General features: G+C 38.6%; 1 protein-coding gene and 1 long non-coding RNA gene across 2 annotated transcripts in view; both read right to left on the bottom strand.

Moving 5' to 3' along the window:
- Positions 1–1,962: 1,962 nt before the first annotated feature.
- On the bottom strand, positions 1,963–3,615 carry LOC125080894 (COP9 signalosome complex subunit 8-like). Its single transcript, XM_047695074.1, has one exon. It carries the CDS (start codon positions 3,546–3,548, stop codon positions 2,919–2,921), a length of 630 nt encoding a protein of 209 aa, XP_047551030.1. The 5' UTR covers positions 3,549–3,615; the 3' UTR covers positions 1,963–2,918.
- Positions 3,616–6,537: 2,922 nt separating this feature from the next.
- LOC125080896 (uncharacterized) overlaps positions 6,538–26,419 on the bottom strand; it is a 71,398-nt gene continuing 51,516 nt past the window's right edge. The window contains exons 3-4 of the long non-coding RNA XR_007121531.1: positions 11,213–11,304; positions 6,538–6,654 (exon numbers count right to left, since the gene is read on the bottom strand). This is a non-coding gene — a long non-coding RNA (uncharacterized LOC125080896). The remainder of the gene's footprint in view (positions 6,655–11,212; positions 11,305–26,419) is intronic.

The following is a 26,419-nucleotide window of genomic DNA, read 5'->3' as shown; positions in this document are numbered from 1 at the left end:
TCTTTTTTCCTTAGTCTAGCTAAGGGTTTGTCAACTTTATCTTTCAGAAAAACCAACTCTTATTGAATTGATCCCTTTACCATTATGTAATGCTATTCTCTATCTCTTGTCACAGTCTTTGTTTTCAAGTCTATTTTACCTGATATAAATAATGCTACCGCAGCTTATTTTTCTGTTTCCATTTTCATGGACTATCTTTTTCCATCCCTTCACTTTCAGCATATGTGTGTCCTTAAATCTAAAGTATGTCTCTTGTAGAAAGCATATAATTGGATAGTTTTGTTGTTGTTTTTATCCATCTGGCCACTCTATGCCTATGTTTGGATTGGAGAATTTAATCCATTTAAAGTAATTACTGATAGGGTAGGATTTACTATTGTCATTTTGTTATTTTCTAGTGTTATAGTTCTTTTGTCTGTCTTTCCACTCTTGTTATGTTCCTTTGTGTCTTCTTGATTTTTTTTTTTTGTATTGATATGCATTGATTCCTTTCTCTTTTCCTTCTGAGTAACAGAAGGCTTACATAGGCTTGTGTGTGTAGGGGGGGGGTTACTCTGGGGGTTACATAAAATATTTCATAGTTATAATAGTCTAAGCTGATAACAACTTGCTTCAATTGCATACAAAAACTCCACTTTAACTTCTCCCCTAACATATACTTTTTGTTATTTTTGCCACAATTTACATGTTTATATTGTGCATCATTTGACAATTTTTCAGTTGTAGTTATATTTAATACTTTTATGTTCTAACTTTTCTATCAGAATTAAAAGTGATTTACCCATAATTGCAGTTAACATGGTATTCTATATTTGTGTATATATTTGTCTTTACAAACAAATATAATTATACTTTTCCTCAATATAATCCTCTGGGGAAGGTATTATTATTATTCCCATTTCCAGATAAAGAAATGAAGCTCAGAGAAATTTGGGGACTTCCCCAATTTACAGCTAGTACGTGAGGACTGAAAGTTCAAATGCACTGAATGCATTGAATACAGGTCTGTTTAACTACAAAGCTGGTGCCTTTATTACTATACTACTGTGCTAAGGCTGGATGCCAAACCCTGGAGCATGATCCCATTGTTTAGTCCTCTTTGTTGCTGTTGAATTACCGGTCTTCAGAGTCTCCTGCTAATACATGACCATTCTCTGGGAGCAACAGCTTAGTGTGCCTAAAGCATGATAATTCAACTTCTTAGCTTTATGGTGCAATCTTGTTTTCTTGTTTTACAGGATGGCCCTTGCCTGTGTCATCTATCTCAGTTATTATCTCTATGCTGCCTGTCCCCATATCTCCCTTCTAGACATTCTGCCTTGAGATTTTTCAAATTCAGCACTTTAAAAATTGAACTCATTATCTTCTTGCCTCTCTAACTTTTCAATACCACGGTTAGGGAAACCATGCTTCTTTTTCTTCTCCTATTACTTTCTAGGTCAATGCAACCACTAGCCAAGGTTGTCCAAGATAGGAACCCCATTTTTGGTTCTTTGCCCTAGCTCATTCCTTCACTCACTCAACCAATCACCAAGTCCTATAGATTCTACCCATGATAGCTCCTGCCCCATCCATCCTCTTCCATGTCTTACTACTATTACCACAGTTCAGGCTCTTGGACAATCATGAGAGTTTCTGTGTGTCAAATCTCTCCCTGTTCCATTCTACCACTGCTCAACTCCACCCACACTACACACACTGCTGCCCTGGCTTACATTGCAAAGCCAGACCAGAGTCAATCCCAATCAGTTTTACCAGCCTTAGCACCCCACCTGTACCATGACAGTTCTAAGTTCTAATGAAGCCAAATTTTCTTGCTGTTCCTTGAAGGCACCAAACTCTTTTGTACCTTGACCTTCGTCTTCTCAGCCTCAAGTAAATACCCCTTTTATTTTTCTCCTAAGTAAACATCTATGTAACTTCAGAGATTGAACTCAAATGCAATCACCTAATGAGGTCTTCTTTTTTTTTTTTTTTTTGCAATTAAATATTTATTGAACAAATGCAGAATAAATGAAGCAAGGGGGGCTTTTAACCTGAAGATACAATGAACGCCTCCCAATATTTAGAGGGCATCACACGACAACTGAAAGGCTTGTTCAGTATTTCTCCAAAAGGCAGAACTTGCACCAAAGGATAAACAGAAGCAATCAGTAGGCCACAGGATAGTTGAACAAAGTGGATCACTTATTGTAATAGCTTCTCTGCTGGTAGAATGCATTCCACCCTAGGTTTCCCTTCTTCTGAAGGGAACATACATTGAATACATCACCTGAAGGTCTTAAATAGTTGCCTTTTCAGGGCAAGCCCTCCACTGTCAGCAATGGATGTACTCCTACTGTCAGGAAGAAATGTGCAGTTCATAAATGGGGTTTACTGAGGAAATGATCTTTGGTTCCTCAGCTACGCTTCAGCCTTCTATAGGAGTGATGTGCAGGAGGTGAGGAGAAAGGAGAGCATCTTCTCTGAAGGGGGTGGCTCAGAGTCCCCAGCAGCTCAGAGACTGCCTCTGGGGACTGTCCTTCTCAAACCCCAATGAACCACTGTAATGAGCCATGGGTGCAGAGGGGAGTGTGTGGTACGCTGGGGCAGAGGGACAAACAGCTGACAACCACTGACTACACGAAGCAGGAGAGCTGTACTTTGTAAGTCACTAGGAAATATAAACTGCATAATACTGACGGGCTCCATCCAAACTGTCCAATATTACAAAAGGAGAACTGCTTCAACAACTATTCCATATAGTGTTTAAGGACAAAATATATATAATATACTTTATATATGTATTTTATCACATACTCAGTAAGGAATGCTGAGGTGCTTCATCCGTCCAAGAAATTGAAAATAAAAATTTTACATTTCTCTATCTGTCAGTATACAGGATTCCGAAGGTGGATCTTGAACTCAGAATGATGTTATCAGTTTTCGAGGAAAGCCACATAATCGGTCAGTCTGGCTAACTGCTGTTCGTTGGGGGTCGGGGGCACTGGGGCAGGCTCTGATAAGGGAATAAACCGGTTAAAAGACGCATCCAGGGCCCCTGCAACTGGCTTTTTGGGCATAACCATTCTAGTGGTGGAGTCGGCTTGCCATCCTTGTTCTAATATACCTTTCACAGCCTCTTCCACAGGGAGGCCAACAAAGGCTGCGAAGTCATCAGCGATGATGGAGGTGTAGGCTTGTGAGACCAGGGTGAAGGCTCTCCTCCTCGTTGCATCTCTAAGTGCTTCCATGATTGGCTGGACCGTCTCAGACCACTGGTGTGCGTTGATGGTCGTATAGATCCCAGGGAAATCTCTCTGCCAGATTCTTTGTCCTACTGACCAAATTCCCCCAAGTTCAGAATTTGCAGATTTTATAGCAGGTGGTATCCGTTTCCAAAGATATCTTGCATTATTCATGTCATTGTGGAGCAGATACAAAGCTAACAGCTGACCATACACTGGGGGAGTAGCAATTCCTCCAGGAGCCTCGAGCTCCTGGTTCTCACACTGATCCAGCAACTTTTTGAAACTAAAGGCACTTTCTGCCATCACCGCTACTGGCATCTTCCCGGCCGGTCCCGCCGCGGCACCCTCACAGAAGTAGACCCCACACTGTCCCTCGGGCCATCGCGCCCGCAATCCCTAATGAGGTCTTCTTTTACTCCTTGAGACAGTTCTACCTTCCTCTGTGTTCACCTTCCCACCTTATACATACCCCTGTTATTACTGCACTATGAAAATTGTCTCATTTGTACTTGTGATTACCCTTTAATCTGAGAGCTTTTAAGCAGCAGAGCCACTTCTTAGCATCAATTTTATTATGAAATATTTTAAGCATCACAGAAGTATGGTTAATAATATAATGAATATCAATGAACTCACCTTCTGGTTTTGTCATATTTGCTTTAGATCTTTTTTAGTAAGTAGAATATTACAGATAGATTGAAGACCTCTGTATACCTTCTCCCATCCCACTCCCTCTCTTGCCAGAAGTATTCACTACCCTAAATGTGCTGTCTCTCATGCCCACACACAGTTTTATGTTTTCTACATATGTACGTATCCATAAATAATAATTTTGCAAGTTTTTAAAAAGGGTTTTTTAAAAAGATATCATCCTATTTGTAGCCTTCTGCAAATGAATTTTTCTTTTTGCTCACTATTGTGTTTTGGGGGCTTAGCCACATAGGTTGACAAGGTACTCCTTTACTTTAACTACTGTGCAGTATTGCTCTACGAACATAGTTTATCTATTCTTTCATTGATCTTTAGGCCTTTTATGATTCTTTTTTATTTAAAGATTTTATTTATTTATTTGTCAGAGAGAGAGAGTGAGAGAGAGAGCGAGCACAGGCAGACAGAGTGGCAGGCAGAGGCAGAGGGAGAAGCAGGCTCCCTGCCGAGCAAGAAGCCTGATGTGGGACTCAATCCCAGGACCCTGGGATCATGACCTGAGCCGAAGGCAGAGGCTTCAACCCACTGAGCCACCCAGGCATCCCCCTTTTATGATTCTTAATGTCCATGTCCCCAAACACATATGAGAATTTCTTTACGTTTTAGGAGCACTGGGTCTTAGGATATGAATATCTCTCACCTCAGGAGATATGACCACATTGATGGTCACAGTGGTTACACTTAATTTATGTTCCTTCCAGCAATGCAGAGAATTTCTTCTGGCTCCCTTTAATCTCTATTGCCTAGCAAGAGTCTAGCATGCAGGAGATACACTGATTTGCCAACAGTGGCTAAATGAGCAAATAAATGGTATTGAATTTATATATTAAAAAAAAAGTAACTAGAAGCAGAAATACAAGTACTTTTAAATGAAGTCACCAATAATAAAAGGTCTAGATTTCTACTATTCAAATATAAATCAATTACAAGTCAAATTAGATTAAAAATTTAGTCCTTCAGTTGTACCAGCTACATTTCAAGTGTTCAAATGTGGTTACTAGCTAGTGGCTACCAAACTGGAAAGCATGAATATAGAACCTTTCCACCTTGACAGAAAGTTCTATTGGACAGCACTGGTCTATACTATAGATCTTTCTCTTTTCCCCTCCTTCCCTCACCTACCTTCTATTCTCCTCCACACATAGTATTTTCATAGTACTATCTGGATGTCAAGAATTCCTACCACACATGCCTTTTAGGCTGGAATCCATAATTAATAATTTCTCATCTTTTTATTCACTTCTTAAAATTGTGGTAAAATATACATAAAGCCTATCTACCATTCTAACTATTTTTAAGTGTACAATTCAGTGGCTTTAAGAACATTAAATACTGGTACACATCCATCACCATCATCCATCTCCAGAACTTTTTCATCTTCCCAGCTAAAACTCTGTAATCACTAAGGAATAACTACCTATTTCTCCCTTCCCCCATGTCCTGGCAGTCACCATTCTTCTTTCTGTCTCTATGAATTTGACCACTCTAGGTACCCCATATATATGCAATCATACAATATTATCCTTTTGTATCTGGCTTATTCTACTTAGTATAATGTCTCTAATATCACCCATTTTGTATCATGTGTCAGAATTTTATTCCTTTCAAAGGCTGAATAATATTTCATCGTATGCACATAGCATTTTTCATCTGATTTCACCTTTGTCTTGTCTCCCAGGTACTAGCTGGGTGACTGCCTCGCCAAAAAAATGCAAACCACAGAATTAACAATGGATGCACGTTTAATATTATGACCCCCAGATCCAACAGTGAAATGTAGTATCTTGGAAAGCATAAATATCCATGAATGAGGAGACAGAAGTTCTGGTCCACAGTCTCCTAGATGACGGCTAAGTAGCCTTGGAAAGCTATCTTGACTTTCCAAGCATTAGTTTTCTCTTCTAATCTAAGAAATAAGACCTTTCTGTCATTCTGAAATCCTGCAGGTTTAAGAGTGTTCCTCAATACACTTGACTCAAAGTCAAGAAGGAAAGTGGATTTAAAGACATTACATCAAAATGTAAGGGAGTAAATGGCTAAGGGAGTAAGGGAAAAAGTGGCTTCTAAAACTTTCTATTTCCACAAAGAGAGAGAGAGAAACAGCTTATATTAGGAACAAGGCCATAGTACATTAGATACTTCAGTGTCTAATGTTTCCTAGCTTAGAGTTACAGGCTGAGTCTTGAAGAATTCTTACATATTTCATTTAATTTTCAACTTCCTATTAGGGCTCTGAGATCTTCTATATCTTAATCCCACAGAATATTTCAAAAGAATTGAAGTTTGATATATTTTGTATAGAGTTGATTTTTTTATTCTATATTATTGCTATTCTCTAGTTTATTTCCTTTTATTTTTTTCATTTATAAATTATTATGATTCTCTTATCATTACCCTTCGGAGATACGGTTATTCCCAAAAGCAGTTAAGAAAGACCCCACAAAGTAAACAGAAGTGATGTGGCCAAGAAAAGAGCGTGGATTGATGACATTCCCCTGACTGTAAGCCAGCTAGAGAATGACACGGAAAGGAAAGAAAGAACTTTGAAAGTCTCACCTTCCTACACTTTCTAAATTTCATACCTAGTTGTAGTATTTACTTGTGTTATCAATGCCTTAGTTCAGACGAGATCGGGCGCGTTCAGGGTGGTATGGCCGTAGACTCAATGCCTTAGTTCAGGGCATCATGTTGGTCTTCCTGAAATAGTATGCTTGGCCTGAAAGGGGAAAGAGGAATGAGTAAGAACCAGTTTAGTAAGGAATATGGGGTTTGGGTTGAGGCAGGTGTGGGAAAACATTGTAAGCAGAGGAAATAGGAGGTGTATAGGTCTTGGGCTGGAAGACAGAGTGGCTGTTTTAGAGAGCAGGCCTATTTGGCTGGAACAAAGAGTGAAGGGAAAGAAGGCTTGAGCAGAACTCGAAACAATATAGGCCAAAGTACACAGAACTTTTTGGCTTTTACTCTAAGGTGAGGGAACACCATGGGCTTGGTTTAAGCTGGAAAGTGATACTATCATATTTGGCTTTCAAAACAAATTCAGGGGCTTCTTTATGGAAAAGTCTTGATCCAGTTTTTGCTGAATCTATGAGGCTAAAGCTGAACATCTCGTCACTGGCAGGACTCAGTCATTCTCTTGAAGAGTGATCTGAAATGAAGAAATGCTCTTCTGTAGAAGTATCTGCTTTTAAGGCAGGATGCACAGCAGAATGAGTGAAAAGGCTTGATCTCTTCTATGAAGTGGTATAAATCTTTAGCGAAAAAGAAAATGTAAAAGAGAAATCAAGGTAAGGGAGACTCTACCTAGAGAAGAGAAAAAGAATGGGGAGGAAAGAAAGGCTAAGGGCCTGGCTCCATGAAAATTCTCTTAGCCAAGCCACTGGGTACAGAGATCAGGGTGAGTCAGGCAAAACACAGGGAGAAGGTACTAACAGAGACTTCAGTTGAAATTTTGAAGGAAAACATAGTTCTTTAGGCAATCCAAAGTGGACCAAATAGCTCACAAATTGCACAACACAGCAACTAAAATCCTATAGCCTCTGGGAGGCCTAAGCGGCCTAGACTCAGCCCATGATTCATCCCACCTCCTTCTAAGAAAATCAAAGGCATGATATACAGCTTATGGTACCAGCTTTGTAATGGCTCCTGCTGGGTAACTCGCAAGCACCACTCCATACCCCCTACCCCCAACTCTGGTCCCTGACTCAGTTCAGAAAACATACTTCACAACACTATGATGACTCTTAAAGAACCAACTTTCACTCCCCCTATTATTTAGCACTGTTTTTTCTTCTTATGCTTTGAGTGGACATTTAGTTTCTAAGACAAAGGGAAAAAAAGAATTCTGAAACTCAGTTTGCAGTGGGGGAAATACTGTGCAATCAGCGGGGTGAAAAAACTTTTCTGGAAAACAATGATTTTATTTGGCTTTTTCCAAAAGTATGAATAAGCATAAGAATGACTCAGACACTAACAAAAATACAGCCTCAGAGAAGAACCTGATTGAAGCATAATTGATTATGTTGGACAATTACAAATGCCGTTATTAAATAATTGCATTTAAACCACATGATAGTTTTATAACTGATTTATAAAAACAAAATTGTGAAAGTTTAAGTGACATAATTGTTCTCAGTATCACTACAATTTTCAAATGAAGCAATTTAGCCTTAGAAGCAATTTCACTTCTCATTGTAATGTTATTTTGGTGTCAAGCTGCAAGCTTTTGTTCTACTTCAGAGTTCTAGGAATAATGATTAACCCTTCTCTTTCCTTGGCCAAATCAGTGATGCATTTTTTCTAGTGTATCAGTCTTTTGCCTTTTGCTGCAGACTCACTAGGTCATTAAAAAAATGGTTTGCAGGCCTCCGACTATGTATATGGTTTCAATTTAATGAGAATGTAGTAGCTTCTGCATGGATGTGGGAAATGTAAATCTTTCCTAGACTAGGGATACATGTGAATTCAGAATAAAAATGGCAAAAACAAACTGCCTTATGTTTGAGGGTTTCAACAAATTAATACCAAGACTTTGCACAGTTTTCTCTCAAAATTACATTCCCTACTGGAAGCAATCCAGGAAATGGCCTGGTATCTCTGGCACAACTCCTAGAACATTAATCAAAGGTCTATATTTTCAGGTGCATGAATAAAGGACCTTGGGACATTCAGCAGATAAAAGCCAATACCATTAACATTCCTTTATTGAGTTTATGTGAATTAAATAGTTTTATACAACTACTGTCTCAGTATCACACACACAACTCCCAAGGCATGTTCTATACTGGTAATAAGAGCTAAACCTGCTGTATTTCATTTCAGTCTTGCTGATAGCATTTATCAGCAAAATCTGGCTAAAAATGAAATATGCAACCTCAGCCTGATCACAACTGGGCTGCAGAGAAGGAAAGTGGGGGATTATCTGGGGAGTGGGAGCACAAATATAAGATTGTATAGTCATTGTGTACTATAGGCCTTTTGGCAAACTGTAGTGTAAGCCCCAGCTGACAGGCCTTTTCACAACTGACAGAGGAAAATATGAAACTTAAATTCTTCATGACAGATAAATCTGCTGAATGAAAGGAAGACCAACAGGATAACTGTGGGACAAAAAACATACTGCTTTTGGGTAACTCCCTTAAATCTACCTCCTTTGTGAATATACAAAATAGGTATTCAATGAATATCTTCTAAACTCCTACCCACCAGCTTTGCTAAGCAAGCTGTTAAGTTGGAATGATAAAATAAGCATCTTTTCTTCAGCAGATGAATACAAAGTCTTATAAGACAGGGGTGGCAGATTAAATTTAATATGTGGGCATGAAAGACATTTCCTGGATGACTATCAACTGGAGTGGATTTCTTGAACCAAAGTTGACATGTTACTATTGTAGAAGGCTTATTAATTGAGATATTAAATGTACCTAATCCACCATGATGGGGATCTTTGTCAAATTAAAAAAAATATATGACTATAAGTAATTGTTCTTTTCTTTCAGTGGGTCCCAAGTCCATGAAATGTAACCAGAGACCATCTCTTAGGATTAATATCATTGGCCTTTCTACTGGTGATACATACCTTTTACCCTCGTCAAGGGCCCTGGGGCCTCCAGGGGTCTAGGGCTCTTTGCCTTTCCCATGCTGGTTTAGCACCATTTTTTTTTCCCTTGTTCATTCTGATCAGCTATACTAGTTCTTTCCAATTCCGGTGGCAGTCTACAGAAAGCTATCTTAAACAATGCAAAGCTAGATTAAACTAAAAATTAAAGTTTCTTGTACAGTTGTTGTTGTTGTTTTTTAATCCTTGCAGTTATTTAGTTATTTTGTGTATGACCTCACTGCTCTTTGGCATCTCCTCGAGGAAGCTTTCTGAGCAGCACTGCTTCTGGGGGAAAGGAGGGATTAATACAGCCTGCCTCTTTTATTAATGAATGGCTGGACTGCCTTGGCAAATCCCAGGTCAAGTTGAGAGATGATACCTTGCTGAGATAGCCTGAAGCAAGTTTCAGAGCCCAAGAGCAGGTCTGCCTTGAACTGTCACTTTCCCTGGTTGCCATGCAATTCATGGCTAATCTCCACAAAAAAATCAAGGTGAGAACTAGACAGCAGTGGGGAGAGAGTGAGAGAGAAAGAGACTGAATGAGGGAAAGGAAAGAGGAAATTGATAAGAGATCATTTTTCTCTAAGACTTCACGCCCTGACCAGCGTGGGTTCTTCCACCAGTCAGAAAGTCCTGGAATGTGTGGCAGCAGGACTAGGACACAGTGTTAGGCCATGCGAATCACCCTCCAAGGCACAGGGAGGAAGAAGAAAGACAGTGAGAGGCAGAGTTAGAAAGACTATAAAAAGGAAGAGGAGGAAGAGGAGGAAGGGGAAGAGAAGAAGGAGGAGGAGGAGGGGAGCCAGCCTGGAGTCTGAGAGAAGAATCCAGGCGCCACCATGTTAACAGCTGCCTCAGGTATGCTAGCCAGTCTCAGCTCGTTCCCAGCTCTTCTTGGCAAGGCCAAGGCTCAGGCGCGCACACGACATTGGCGCCGGTGCGCGTATGCACACACTCCGGGCTGTGTCTTGTAAAGAAGCTTCTGGCCTGTCTGCAGTGGTGTCTTTCAGATACTCGCAGAGAGAGCTGGGCTTGTTGGGCACCGCTTTTCATAACTGTGGTAAAATTGCCTAAGACCTTGGTAAATAACAAAATCTACTCAGATACAAAAGGATTTAACTTACTCTAAAGATTATTATGTTTTGTCTGCTGGATTAGAATTGCTTCCAAAGTCATCAGAGAAACTCAACATTAGCACTTACTTTTCTATAAAGAAACAAACCACACACACACACAAAGGTGCAGCATTATACAGTGATTATCCAAAATGCTACCGCTTGGAATAATAAGGATGCTGTGTGTTTACACATCATCTTTCTTCTCCTAAGAATTCAAATAGCTACACCACCCATACCCCATTATTCCTATCAACAGTCTTCAATGAGCTATGCGGGTGGCAAGGATAATTATCTGTATTACATAGCAGGAGTAACTGAGGCACAGAGAGGCATTCAGGATCACACAGTAAGGAAATAGCAATTCTGGAGTTACTATATAAAACATTAACTGTCAAGAGTTTTGCTGTTAAAAATATATATTCCTCTTTTCCATCTTGATTTTCTTAAAACAATTTACGAAGAGCCTTTACTCTTTGGGACTCATCTCTGACCCCTTCTTTGTGTGCAGTCTCTACCTTAGCACGTAATAGTGTGCTGTAATACTTCATTTATTTGCCTACCTCTTTCCTAATAATATCTTCTTGAAGGCCAGGACTTGCTCATCTCTGTATCTCCAGTTCTTGGAATATGGTTGATGTTTCTTAAATGTCTGCTGGTGAAATGAATGAAAGAAAAAAAAATGAATTAATTAATGGACAATCTTCTAGGAAGAATTTCTGACAAGGTAACAATAAATGCAAATTTGGGCCTAAACTAAATATGTCTGATCTGATTTTATCTTTGCTGTGACAAATATGTCCACCTCAGGAGCCTTCTTTTAAAAATCCAGTGCATACACTTGGAGCTAATTCCTTCCCTGCCTGGGCTGTTGAATTTATTGTTTAGAACAATAAACTGAGGCTCATGGAAATACTAGGGCTCCAGATGGTCTATTGTAATTATTTTCACCATAGCCCCCTTCTTTTTTCAATATCTAAGGGAAAGCATTTTAGGTGTGGAGGTTTTGGGGAGTATTACTATATAGTTATTACGCTGTCCCAAAACCCTTTCCTCTGTGTATTGAGTCTTAAAGCCAGATTGTTTTGGGGGGAGGAGGTGCAGACCCCAAAATAACAATAGGAACAATGATTGCTCTTCAAGGAGACTACAAATTTAACTCTCTTTTATCACATTTTTTCGGTGATCAATACAAAAAAGGCAAGGTAATATATGTTAATCTTTACCAGATGTACTTTATGTATCCCCTTACGTTGGAAGCCTAGCAGGAGTAGAATGTCACAACAGACATTTACTGAAATACCTGGGGAAATGTAACAAAAAGTGTTAGAGGAAAATGGTCTTTCAGCTAAATTACCTAATATATTTGCTAATGGTATCTGATTTAAAAGCCATAAAAATACCAAGTTAAAAGCACATTAGAAGATGTGTTATATTTATAAGTGTTTGTCACCTTGGCAACAAAAGCTATATTCCAAATCTAACACTAGCTATGATGGGCCAAGACCTTTTAAAATTGGTAAATACTTCTTTATGGCAATGATCTGCTTTCAGCTACTGAATGTTAGAACGAGAAAAGGCAAGTTCTTCATTGCATAGCAAGTTTTTTGCTAGCTTTCTACTATGGATAAGCTTTTCTTTTCTATTAATAAGTATGGTTTATTCTTTTATTTATTTATTTATTTATTTAATTTTTTTTTTAAGATTTTATTTATTTATTTGACAGAGAGAGATCACAAGTAGACGGAGAGGCAGGCAGAGAGAGAGAGAGAGGGAAGCAGGCTTCTTGCTGAGCAGAGAGCCCGATGTGGGACTCGATCCCAGGACCCTGAGATCATGACCTGAGCCGAAGGCAGCGGCTTAACCCACTGAGCCACCCAGGCGCCCCAGTATGGTTTATTCTTGACAGGAAAAACAATGCATTTTCAAATAAAGCATCAGCCTTAATTGCACTCAGAAATGCAGATATAATAGCTTGGAGATTTCTAAAAGTAAGAGTTTATCTATCAACTTCATATTTCAGTTTATCAACCATAGGACTGACCTCGGTTCATGTATGAAATATCACTGGTGTATTCTATAAAATCGACCTTATCCTACAAAAACCTATCCTCCTAAACGAATGGGTGGAATATATCTAGTTTCATAGGGGAAATTTCCACATATCTTTACCTTCCAAATGAGTTGCAAGAGGACTGAAAAATTATCTGTCACCGTGTCTCACCAGAATTGTGCTTCCAAATTACATCTAATAAAATTAGGTGATTTGGCAATGGGAACTCATGCTTTAAAAGGTAGATTTCAGGCAGACCTGAAAGAGGTTTAGACTGAACTCTTACTATTCTTTCCTCATTTTTTAAGTTGCAATCTGCTTTCCAAATCCTATAAAAAATGTTTGGGTTACGTGCCAGTCAAAGATTATAATTCCAAGAGTCTAACTAGATTCCCATGCGGTTGAACTAATTTTCAGAAGTAAACCATGGAAAAGGTCTGGGTAAACACACATTCTCTGTGGGCTGTGGCTGTTCACTGGGAGCCTAGACAAGTTGTCTCTACAGCCAGCTTGGGAAAACCCAAGCCCAACTCGTGATCTGTAATCATGCTCAGCAGGTTCTCAGATAGAGGGGCAGATCAAAAGGTTAAAGACCATCACCCCCATGTAACTTTTCTAACACAAGGAGACCATATCCTTCTTCTACCCAGAAAAAATCAATAAAAATTCCCTACCACATCAGCCGAAGCTAAATATTGCCAGGAAGTGTGTCATTGCTTCCTTTTTATTTTCCAAGAAATAAGGTCTTCTTGGGGAACATAAGAAAAAGCTTTAGTCTATGTGATGGAGATATTAATAGTGCATAAAGGGAATGTTATAGAAGACAGATGAGCCCCCAGCCTAGAACTAATAAATCAAGGTAGCACCTTTGAGTTCAAATATAAATTATGTGAACAAAGCTGACAAAATACATTAAACATAGTTAACCAGATTTACTTTTCACATGGATTGACATGTATTCTAGTACTTAAACATATTTTTCTTTGACTGATAAATGCAACCCCTGAGAATGTGTTCTGATTATATCACCTTACCACTAAGCCCTTTGTTTAACTCCTAATGAGTCAATTACCAAGCCATAATCTGTTGGTAAATTTAGAAGAAATTGTCTGTTTTTTATTATCTAAAACAAGTTTTAGATAGCCTAGATGGAAATTAAAGCCTCTTGTTTACAAATTATCATATATTATATTATTTAAATCATTGACTATATAATCTCATTTCACTCTCCAGAAAATATAAGCAAAAGGCTATGGTCTGAATTTTACCAAGTGTAAAGACACAAGATAATTCGTAAAAACTACCTAAGCAGAGTGAAAATACAACATGCAGTATCACTCAACTTTCTTCCCAGGGGAATAATGGGCCTACAGGGGAAGGGACTATTTTCCCCTCAACATTATATCCTCTGCCTAGTAGCCAAGCAATAAATATTTCTACAATTATAAATGTCACACAAATGAACTTTATTAAGTCTATTTTATGTATTCCCCATGATATCCACAAATTGAGGAATGACCATCTTACACAAATAGGTAGCTAAGAAAAACTGTTAGAGGTAGAAGTAAAATAAAATAACATGACTTATTTCCATTTTCTTGATACTCATGTGTAGACATGTTTGCCTTATAGACCTGGAAATGAGTAGAAACTAGGTAAAGAGAATGGGCCCACCAATAAAACCCAAAGTGGAAAGTAAGAATTAGCATGACAGGAACATTAAGGAGACTTGCCTTGCTGGAGGAATGAAAATTGTAGGTTTAGAAGTGAGTAGGAAATGTGGTTAAGTAGGTAGAGTGGGGTCAGTTGAAAACCAAGGAAGGAAACTAACATGGGCTGAATGCCAGGCCTTGCATAGAGGTTCCCTCAGGTTGTTCTTCAGAACAAGACTGTGAAGTGGGTATGATTATCCTTACAGACTGGAGAAAGGCTCCAAAAGTTTAGATACCTGACTCAGTGGTTCTCAGAAAGTATGTGGTAAAGATGAGCCATTTTACTGTGATATTACATTGTATTGAAAACTGGGCAGAGCATCAAAAAAAAAAAAGAAATCTTGCCATTAGCAACAATGTGGATGGAACTAGAGGGTATTATGCTAAGCAAAATAAGTGAAACAGAGAAAGACAATTATCATATGATCTCTCTGATAGAAGGAATTTGAGGCAAGGTGGGGATTCGTGGCAGGAAGGGAGGGAAAAATGAAACAAGATGGGATGGGGAGGGAGACAAACATAAGAGACTCTTAATCTCAGGAAACAAACTGAGGGCTGCTGGGGTGGGGGAGTGGAGAGGGACAGGTGGCTGGGTGATGGACATTGGGGAGGGTATGTGCTATGGTGAGTGCTGTGAATTGTGTGAGCCCGAGGATTCACAGACCTGTACCCCTGAAACAAATAATACATCATATGTTAATAAAAGAATAAATTAATTAACTAAAATAAAGAAAGAAAACTGGGCAGAGAGATGTAGAGATTAACACACACAGAATGCGACAGCTTCTAAACCAAGTCCAGAAAAGTCGAATCTGAATAAATGATTTAAAAATACAAATGGCTTAATAGGACTCCTAACTGCCCTGGGATTTTTCCATGTGTGAAATGAGCAACATTATCACATAATCATGTTCTTAACCTCAACAGGGAGACTTGATTAATTTTCAGTTACAAATTTCAGAGTAGTACTGATTAAGAGTTTGCTGCTTAGGGTGTTACTGTTCATCATTCCAGAAAACCCCAGGTCTGATTTGGAAAACATAAAATATTCTAAAGGCAGGTCTAGTTATGGAAATGCAGACATTGTCTTGTATTGGCAACCTGACAAATGTGCTGCTATCCTCCTCCCTTTGTGGTTTACATGCTGCTTCCATATACGACACTGGCATCCCATTTGGAAGTTGATTGTTGTGTTTTGGTTTATGTTTCATACAACAACTGCCCTGAGCCACTTCTAAGAGAGGATAATAATGACAAATTTGAAATTTTCTCCCCAGGAAAAGAGGCTGTGGTGAAAACACCAGACGACATTTAAGCAACTACCATTAAAGGCATTTTAATTTTCTGTTGACAAACATGATTTTCCAAATGATTTACAGCGAAGTTTCTGGGCTGACAGCCATATAGCCTGTCTAGGACTATGTTTTCTGGCTCTACAAAAGTGCTAATGAGATCTTCATTCTTCTGTGAGAGACTTAATGTCTTGAAAGCCACAGTGCTATTTAAGTTCCTGCTTCCCCAGATTCTGCTGTCACCTTCCTTCAGAGTCCCTTGGCTCCATCTCTTAGATCAGGCTCTCCCAATCCCAAACTCCAATGTCAGACTCGAGAAAGATAAAGGTGCTTTGGGGAGCACTGGTTGCACACATGGCAGCAAGTCTATCTATCAGAGAAAGCAGCCTCCTCCTTAGACCCCCCACTTCTGCAGCCTGGAGTTTCATCTGGTTCAAGGGATTCAGTCTCCTCTAACTTTAGTGTATCTTTTCCTGTCTTGAATGCTGTCTGTTTCATTAGCTTGCTAGATACTCAGTTTCTCTGAAGAGTAAAGCTCTATTGTGCTCTTAAGTTTTCCTCTCTGACTTGCTATTATACTCAGAGTCTGGAACTTGCCTGGTGCTTAAGGCCTGCCCTTCTGTTTGTCTGGATTTTTACTTTTGTTTTTGATATCATTTTGTGCAATACTCTCATACTACAGACAAGAAAATAAAAATGTAATGAAGTTGGAAATTTGCCCAAGTTCTCGAGACTATTTATTTGAACTCCGGTCTACTAATTTTGAGACCTATATGCTTTTACATATTCAGACTAAGGTTATTAGAGATCCTCTTTTAAGACATTATCCCCTCTATTTGTGATTTTATCTAACATGTAAGGAAATCTTTAAGAAGGAAAGCTATTCCCCAATTTTTAAAAAATGTTAAAAAGCAAAATACCTGTCCTTGTTCAAGGATATTAGTCTATGCAAGGTTTTGTTTATGATGTTCTAAGAGATGCAGTGGTTTTTTAAACATGAACTTGTTTTATCGGTCAACCTGTTTCTAAACTGTTATTATGGATAGACTTCCATTTTGTTAAAATGGCTTCTTTTCCTTGGAAGAACTTTTGCAATAGTATAAAAACTGAAAAATAATTTTCCATGTCAAGGACATGTTATTCTCGTACATTAATTCTAGCTAAGAGATTGCCCATGTTCATTTCTCCACTTCCATGTCTTGCCTTACAATTCTACTCTCCACCTCACCTACAACAGTCCTTTCATTCCAAGGAAGGGATCTGTCACCAGTTTGTCCCCTCAGTCCTCAAAATGTCAATAGAGCCTTTTGCCAAGTCCATTACATTTTAAGATATTGTACATTATGTTGAAATACCGTGGACACTCAGTGGTTAAAAAAATCAGTAGCTATCTTAGTGTTTTGAAGGCTTCATATTTATGGGAATATATTTATGTATAACTGTTATGTTCTACAAGGGTTTTCATTAAACAAAATTTATATTAAATGAAGCCACAAATCCATATTAGGGATCATATGACAGAAAATAAAAACAAGACATTACAATGAGATGTCATATGAAATTCCATGTTGAACTTTATCCTTCCTATACATCTTCTTTTTCTGGAATGGTAGTAAGTCTTCTTCATATGGCACTCATCTGGCTGCGCTCCTACACACCTGGTCTATCCAATGCCCTCTCTCAGTCTTTAACTCTGTGTTCCTGTTATGTCCCAGTCATTTGGACATGATTCTGATGATGAGTGTGGTGTACCAGGAAGGACCAATATCTGAAGCATCTGACTTTTATCTGACTGGAATTCTGTGTCTTTCAGGAACTAAATGCAGTCAAAGGCAAGGCAAATCTTTTCTTTCATGGTTTTTAATGTTGCTATCTTATTGTCTTCTCTACTGAACCCTACCAAGAAGTCTTAACACTATTCTATTTTCTTTTCAAAGTTTTAAAATTTTGGAGTTTTGCTATTCATGGATAAATCACCAAACCATTCTGAAATGTGTGTGTGTGTGTGTGTGTGTGTGTGTGTGTGCACGCATGTGTGTGTGTTTGTGTAGAGAGAAAAAAAGAGTAAAGTATGACCCTAGCTAGTTTTCTCAGCATGTTGAAGTGGCTAGTTTACCTTCCACAGATCCTCATTGCCAGCCCTTCATATATGAAGTTTCCATATTATGTGAGTCTCTTTCTAGACATTCCATTCTCTTCTGTTAGTTTCCCTAAAGTAACAATACCACTTTACCTTATTAATCATTGCTCTGGAATAAATCTGTATCTGGTAAATCAAGTCCCTTCGCCTTGTTCTACTAGTTCTTCAGGAGTATCTTGACTATTCTTAGTTCTTTTTTCTTCCAAATGTGTTTTAGAATTAACTTTTCAACTAAAAAACTGTCTCTAGTAACCATATTAATATTAGACAAAAATTATTATAATGAAATCATCTTATTTTGCAAAATTTGAATTCTTGTAACTCAGCATTTATTTATGTCTTACAAATTTTATGGTTACTGTATTCTTGATGACATAAGTACATTTCTGTTGACGACGAAATAGAGAAATTCAAGTACAAAATTAATTTGACCATCCTTAAAGTGCTCTTTGTCTTTAACTGGCTTTCTCATGTAGGGAGTATATTTTGTATCCTCATCCATATATAACACCTATGAAGCGTACTTTTCAGAGAGCAACCTGATTTACACCTACCTGCCTTAGCTGATGTTTGCATCCATAAGGCCCGGAGCTGTCATGATGACAATGTGATTCAAAATTAATGACAAATGCAAATTGACAGGCCCCCAGAAAAGTCTCTCCCACACTACTCAGAAAATACTTCATGCCAACACACTGGAAAGTTGCTGACAAAGTGGAGATTGTGACCCACAACAGAATGTGTTCCCCAAATCACCACCTTATTAGCAAGAAACCTCCAAAATAAATTCTAATGAAGATTCCAATACTTTGAAGGGTCAAAACCATTACCAATATGAGTTCCTTATTTGCTTGGCCATCAGCTGGGGAAGATCTAAAGGAAATTGCTTGATTCCATACTCATTCCCCCTTCTGCTTTCACCCTCTTTGATGGTGGAATTACTTCTCCCAGTTCTTTGCTCTCTCTCCAGGAACTCCTATTTCCCCACCCCACTATGCTCAGACTATGTGACTTTCTTCGACCCAGTGAGATATTTACAGATGTCATGGCATTTAGGCTTTTGGCTGTTGTTGCAGTGGAACTTGCTCTCTTTTGGGCCTCTGTCTTTGCCATGAAAAGAATATGGCATCTTTCTTAGATGGGAAAGATGGGGAGCATAGCCCCCAGGCTGACCTACAGACCTGCATCTTGAAGCTGAGAAGCCCAGTAGATCTCAAATAGCCTAGGGCCACTGACCTTGTACGTGCATGAGCAAACCCAGCAGAAACCAGCAGAGTTGACCCACACATGCATGGTGAATACATATTTACTGTTGCATGCCACTGGCACTTTGTTTTGTTCTATCCAGTGTTATTATAGCAGTGGCTAATGGGATTCATTATCCTTCTAATTCCCTCCCTTCTTTCTCTCCCTTTCTTTTTCTCTGTTTTTCTCCATTTTTCTCATCCTTGAGAAGTCTCCCTCCTCAGCTGGTGCTAGTCCAGTAGACACATCAACTGTCTGCTAGATAGTAATACAAATCCCACGTAGTCTATTTTGAAGTTTATCACAACAAAGAAAAGAAGTCCATATAAAAGGATTTGAGTAGGCAATTCTTGCTAGCTATGCCTCTTCTCTAACAGGCATTTTTGAAATGTTTTTATTATTCACTTATGTATGTCACTATCATTGTGAGTAACTTTCACTATAACACCATATATGACAAATTGAGTCATATAGTAAAAATGGTATTGAGAGTAACTGACTTGTAAGCCATTCATTATCCCATATTACAGGATTTTCCAAGAGATAATCAAGGGAGAGGAATCTCAAAAGACCCAACCCCCACATGCAATATATAACATCTTTTCTTCTCCTTGATTTCTTGTTTGTTCTTTTATTTTCTTTTTTCCCCCCAGCCCATTATGGAGCAATTTGCCAGGCACAGAGTTACCATTCCCCCTTTACCATGTAAATGTCAGTTGAAAATATGCCAAGTTCCAGATACAATATAATCATAATACTACCACTGTGCCTCTGGATTAATTAATCATAATGAATGAAATTTTTCTTGATTTTGTATGCCAAGCCTGGAAGCATAATTCAATTTCATCTTTGACTTCTATAGCCTGAAGCAACCACTTAAACTCGGCTGTCATAAAGCTTTTGGAGGGAGATCAAAAAGCACTAAATAAATTTTAAAAAGATCCAACTTGCAAAAAGGCATAAAAGGAAGTAGAAAAATATTCTGTAACTATCTCAAAAGAAGGACATACATGTATGCATAAAAGAAGGGCACAATGAAATTGTTTGTTTCCAAATATGAGAATAAAATATGATGACACTGCCTTAAAAAAACTTTGGTTTTCTTCATTCCAAACCATCTGGAAATAGTGTTAGATATAAGCAAAACACACATTGGAACACTGGATGGGAACACTGAATAGGAACACTAAAAGCCTCAATGAAAACTAACTGAAATGTATCAAAACTTGTTTTCACCTTGAGAACCAGTAAATCATTATGAAGCCTCTAAGTTACTCCTTTTGAAATCATACAACTATAACATGGACTTTTTGTTCCGTTTGTTTCTTATAAGTCCAAACCCCTTGGAGGCCCTCTACATATGAAGTCAAATTGTCTGTGGCTTAATTTATAATATATAATATTGTTTCATTCACTGTAAGAACAAAGATGACCATAAAGAAAAATATAAGAATCTTCTGTAATCCCAGCACTTAGAGATATCCCTGCTAATGTTTTGGTGTATGTAATTTAATTCTTTGTTCCCTGGGTTATGTTTCTGTGTCTGGTGTGCACGTAACAAAATTGGCAGGTCATGAAATGCACAAAGAATATTCCTTTAACAAGGTAGCAGGAACATCATTCCTTGTCATAAGGTTCAACTCCCTCCTTTTAATGGCCACCTATTTCAATGATATTTCATAGGGCCCCAAACTGAGATATGCTCAGAAAGAAATAGATGATATTGATGGACATTTAGCAGAGAAGAAAGTACTAGGATGAATGCAGTTTGTGCTTGCACGTTGAGGATATATCTTGATCTCCAATATTCTTTGAATGACAACTACAAAATCTCAAACTTTAAGCTCATTCACTATGATTACAAGTCCCTGGACACTAGAAATTAGTAAGCTTCATATTTCTTGGAAAACAGTTCTACTCTGAAGAGGCTTTTTCTGTATCCTCTGAGGATGGTATTTTTGCATTCTTTGCCACTTCACTGCTGACACAAGTTAGACACAGCTTTCAGTATTACTCAAAGCATCCACCTGATCCCAGACATCCATTCTATTGTGACATGACAGAAGCCTAGAGATTTAAATGAACATCTCCATGCTTCTTAGCAGTAAAGAACTGGGGAGAGGCACTAATAAATACACAGAAAACATATTGAACAGTCAACACCTTTTATTCATCCATAGAATGATTCCTGGGCGGGATTAATAGGGAGGAGATGAGAGGGAGTGCATGCAAGTTTAAATCTTGCACAACAAAAGAGATGATGCAAAAAAGCATGAGCAAAATGGGATGGGAATAATTATTTGATAAGAACGATGAAAATAGAACACAAAAGCCACAGGAATCTTTTAGAGTTTAAGGGGGGAAAGTGTCAAAGAACCAAATCAGTTACATTACAGGAATAGGGCTCAATCCAGAGGTGGATTTGGTAGTGAGTGGGGACCACGCAGTGAAGCAAATCCACTCAATCTTTGATTACCACCTCTAGTCACATTGGAATAACTGTAGATTTAATTTTAGGTTGAATCTACAACTTCAGGAAAAGTATTTGTTTCAAATTTTCACCCCATACAGATTTTTAATAATTATTTTATAAAATGGTATCAACCCTGCCTAAACCCTTTCTCCACTGATGCTAGCACACAAAATACTGAATATAGAAGACATTTTCTCATGCTTCTTAAAAAATGAAGAACTAAGTATCAGACTAGTATAGTTACATTATGTATCCAAATTCTCAAGGAAAAAAAATCCTACTGGTTTGTAAATTGGGAAACAACGATTGTGGCTTTTCCCACCCATCTACTCCATAGTAGCTGTGAACCAATTCATTGTTCATTTGATGTAGCAATTTTCACAATACAGAATCCTATGGAAATCTGGAGCTGATTCCCAGTGATATCCACGATTCTATGAAACTCAAAAACAAGTCCCAAAGAACACTGTTAAGGATTAGGAAAGTCTTCCTCTACCTCCGGATGAGATTATTTACTTGCACTGTTCTTCGATCTGTTTCCAACAGAAAATAGCAGCCAACAGTGTTGGTAACTGACTAGCTAACTGCCCCTGGCAGGGTCTTTTTGCTACAGCACTTCTGTAGGCATTTCTGAGACATCATACCCATAACTGAATGGAAAATCCAGGACAATACTTTTCCCCATGGTGAATGGTTGGTAGCAACTTTAGCCCTGTGATCCCACAAGACTTGGCAACAAAGTCCACCATCAAACCCACTCTGGTCTCATACATAATTTCAGAGGCCACTTCTTCTCCAGGAACACATGGGCTCTCTTTTCAGAGTTTCCAGAAAATTGGACTTTTTATTCTATTGCACTTGAAATGGAATTTCAGTTTAAGGATAGGTGCCATAGGTTAAGTTTTCCAGCCACAGTGGTTGGTGTGGGCTGATTTAGTTACAATGTACTCATTGTGATTACTCAGTGATGCTATGTCTTACATGTGATGCCTCCCTTCAGCATCCCCTTCTCTGCCCATCCTGGGAAAAGCAATGCCTGTTAGATGCTAGATAAGCCACTCTTTACTGTTTCTGTCAGACATCATTCATTGGGGGTCAGTAATGTAGCTTGTGGAGATACGGTGAATTGTCTGCTTCATGGCACTAATCTGAAAGCACCCTTGAATTCAATTCAGTAGTCTGACTGCCAGACATCTCTTGAAACTGTGTAAGAAAAAAGAAAGAATGGAATTCTTATCTAGGAAGCACCCTACTGTAAAACTATAAGCATAAGGTGCTGACTGACTGACCAACTGATTAGTAGGTGGATTATGTTAAAGCCTTAATAGCAGAAACAGATTTGTTCGGACGAAAAAGAAAATGGCTTTATTTATTAAAATTTGCCTACCTGCATGCTTTCTAGTTTAACAGATTTTTTCCACTTTTATTAAAAAACAGATGGTTTTTACCCCAAGCAAAACTATAAACTGGTTGAATTTACCTCAGTCACACATCCCCTTTCTACCCACTCTCCTACTCAGAGAAGTCACTTGTCCACATCATGTTCCTTGTGGTTCTCCCACTTTATTTTATACTTTATTAACTGGGCCCCCTCCTACTTAAATATAATTTCAGGGAAAGATCTGATACTTTCACTCACATAGGATGTACAAGATCACTAGAAAGTGAGCTTTACAAGGGTGAGAGGGTGTCTTGATTATTTTATTTATTGGCAATCCCAAGCACCTAAAATGGACATGGCACTTAGTAGAGCCTAAATAAATATTTGTTGTTAAGTGATAATTGCCCAATACTTTTCCTGACCCAGAGGAAAATGCAGTTTTTTTTTAACATATTCTTGTGTGTGTGTGTGTGTGTGTGTGTGCGCGCGCGCCCGCGTGAGAACACACACATGAAGGAGAGAGAGAAAAAAGAGAGGTTACGTGGGTTACAGAAGCTGAAAGCTTGAAATACCTTGAATCATTTACCTTTAGAGGTAAAAGTAATGTGTACAAGACAAGACTGGGGGAATTTTCTCTTTTATAGCCTAGCCTGCTCTGTTACTCCTCAGAGGGAGTAGAGTGCTGTCTCAGGGTACCCCTATGAGGAGATGAGGCCACATTATGAGAAGCTAAATGGCATCTATGTTGTGGGCCTTTTCAAACCCAATAAAAAGACTGTGCCTGAAATTATGCCAAAGGCTGAACTCAACCTTTAGTATATCATGACCAAAAGTCCAACACAAATCATGAGGAGGATAAAAAGAAATATTCTGGAAAAATTCCTTGGTACCACCTAGAACCTTCATTTCTGACGTTGCCTACCTCTTCTTGGTTTCTGACTCAATTTCCCTATAAGATTTGGATTTCTAGAACAACATCAGACAAAGCTCATGGTGTATCTCCCATGATTCCCTTTTCCTCTCCCATGTCTCTGCTTCCTGGATTACAAATGTAAACTGACCCTGGTGATGTAGGTGTGATACTGTGTAACATATTCTAGGGCCTTGGCTCTACTCCCACTCATGCAGGGGGCAGCAAGCAGGTGTAGGAACATGGACCTTTTGTCTCTAATTCCTGAGGAAAAGATGCTCAAAATACTTTAAAATTTCATTTTCTTATAATTATTTGTGAAATGATCAAGGATTTCAAGTGTAAAAGGGAAATGCATGTAAATAAGGGCTACTAAAAGTTAATATAATAGCTAATATAAAAGTTAATATAACAGGGGCACCTGGGTGGCTCAGTGGTTAAGCCTCTGACTTCGGCTCAGGTCATGATCTCAGGGTCCTGGGATCGAGCCCCGCATCGGGCTCTCTTTTCAGTAGGGAGCCTGCTTCCCCCTCTCTCTCTCTGCCTGCCTTTCTGACTACTTGTGATCTCTGTAAAATAAATAAAAATCTTAAAAAAAAAAGTTAATATAACAGAAAAAAATTTAAGAAAGACTTATAGGAATAATTCATAGCTGTCAACTTTTCTTCAAAATCTTCCCCAAACCCCAAAGTGGAGTGTGGATTCTGTTTGCCCAGAATCACTTCTCTTGGTAACAGAACAGTTCTTACCTCTTAGGGGAACTGTCCCTCCCCTACCAAATACTCATGAATAATAAACGTAAGTCTAAAACTAGTGCAACATTGTGTGTCAACAATACTTGAATTTAAAAAAATACACATAGGCACTGCTCTGGTCCCTCACATGATCCTGGCAAACCTCAACACAGCATTTTCCAAGAAGATTCTAATTGCTTAGTATTTAGTCTAAGTCCAAATGTACATCTCTTTGAGCTGGGGTTTTAGTTTACGTTTGCCTTCTTAGTGCTTAGTGCAGTAGTTGGCACATAGTAGCTACTCAATGAACATTTGTTAAATAAATGAACGAATTCTGAGAAGATGGCGTGATGTTCCTGAGTTACAGGGGGAAGGCAGAATTATTTCATATTTATTTATTTATTATAATTTTTATTATGCTATGTTAGTCACCATACAGTACATCGTTAGTTTTTGATGTTGTGTTCTATGATTCATTGTTGTGTATAACACCCAGTGCCCCATGCAATACTTGCCCTCCTTCATACCCACCACCAGGCTTACCCATCCCTCCATCCCCTTCTCTAAAACTCAGTTTGATTCCTGGAGTCTACAGTCACTCATGGTTCATTTTTAACTTTCCTTTGTCTTTTTTGGCAAGGGAAATGATTTCCAAACAAAGTGGCAGACGCGACTGATAGAGCAGTGGTTCTCAAAATGTGGTCCATGGACCAGCAGCATCACCATCACCTAGGAGCTTATTAGAAATAAAAATTCTCAGGCCCCATCTCTGATCCATGTTTCTGCCCATGAGTCAGAAACTCTGATTGCATCTATGTTTTAAAAAAAACTCCAGGGGCGCCTGGGTGGCTCAGTGGGTTAAGCCGCTGCCTTCGGCTCAGGTCATGATCTCAGGGTCCTGGGATCGAGTCCCACATCGGGCTCTCTGCTCAGCAGGGAGCCTGCTTCCCTCTCTCTCTCTCTCTCTCTGCCTTCCTCTCCGTCTACTTGTGATCTCTCTCTGTCAAATAAATAAATTAAAAAAAAATCTTTAAAAAAAAAAGTATTTAAAAAAAACTCCATAGATGATTCTGATAATGCTAAAGTTTGAGGACCACTGGTCTATGGAGATAAAAGCAATAAAATAAAACAAAATACAGCACCTCTCCACTTTTATGAATGAATATATCTGTGCCTAGACACTTTAAACTCCAGGGTGTGAAAGAACTGCAGGACTGGTTTTCATGTCAACAGTCATTCTTTTGGGGACATCACGGAAAATAAGGGAGAGTCTTAAAGGGTCTTGATTTTAAAAGAAGGGTGAAGATGAAAATTTTTGGAAATTGCCTAAAATGTGAAGTTGATTTCTAGTAAAATTTTAGAGTTGCTTGCTCTACAGATGATGCATGAGCACTCAGGAAACGATGCAGGGATCTGGGACTCAACACAGCTTAACTAAGAAAATTGATTCCTCAGTAATGTATCTTTTTTAATAGGTTATATATACTGCTACTCCATAAATCTATTTAACAGTAAATATGCCAAAGAATCTAATGATTTCGGTTCATTTGATCATATTATTTTAATCTTGTTTTGTTCTTTTACACATCTCTCTTCCCCATGAGGCTCCTTTGTAGTCCCAATGTTAGCACAATTTCGGGCACATAATTCACATTCAAAATGTTTATGTAAATTGAATCAAGAGATATCCTTAGTTAGAAGATTAAAAAATAGGGGCACCTGGGTGGCTCAGTGAGTTAAAGCCTCTGCCTTCGGCTCAGGTCATGATCCCAGGGTCCTGGGATCGAGCCCCGCATTGGGGGGGGGTGTCTGCTCAGTGGGGAGCCTGCT

The sequence above is a fragment of the Lutra lutra genome, chromosome 11 (genome assembly GCF_902655055.1).
Source record: "Lutra lutra chromosome 11, mLutLut1.2, whole genome shotgun sequence".
NCBI lineage: Eukaryota > Metazoa > Chordata > Mammalia > Carnivora > Mustelidae > Lutra > Lutra lutra.
Note: the sequence above shows the minus strand (reverse complement) of the source record. Positions and strands in the feature narration are given on the sequence as shown.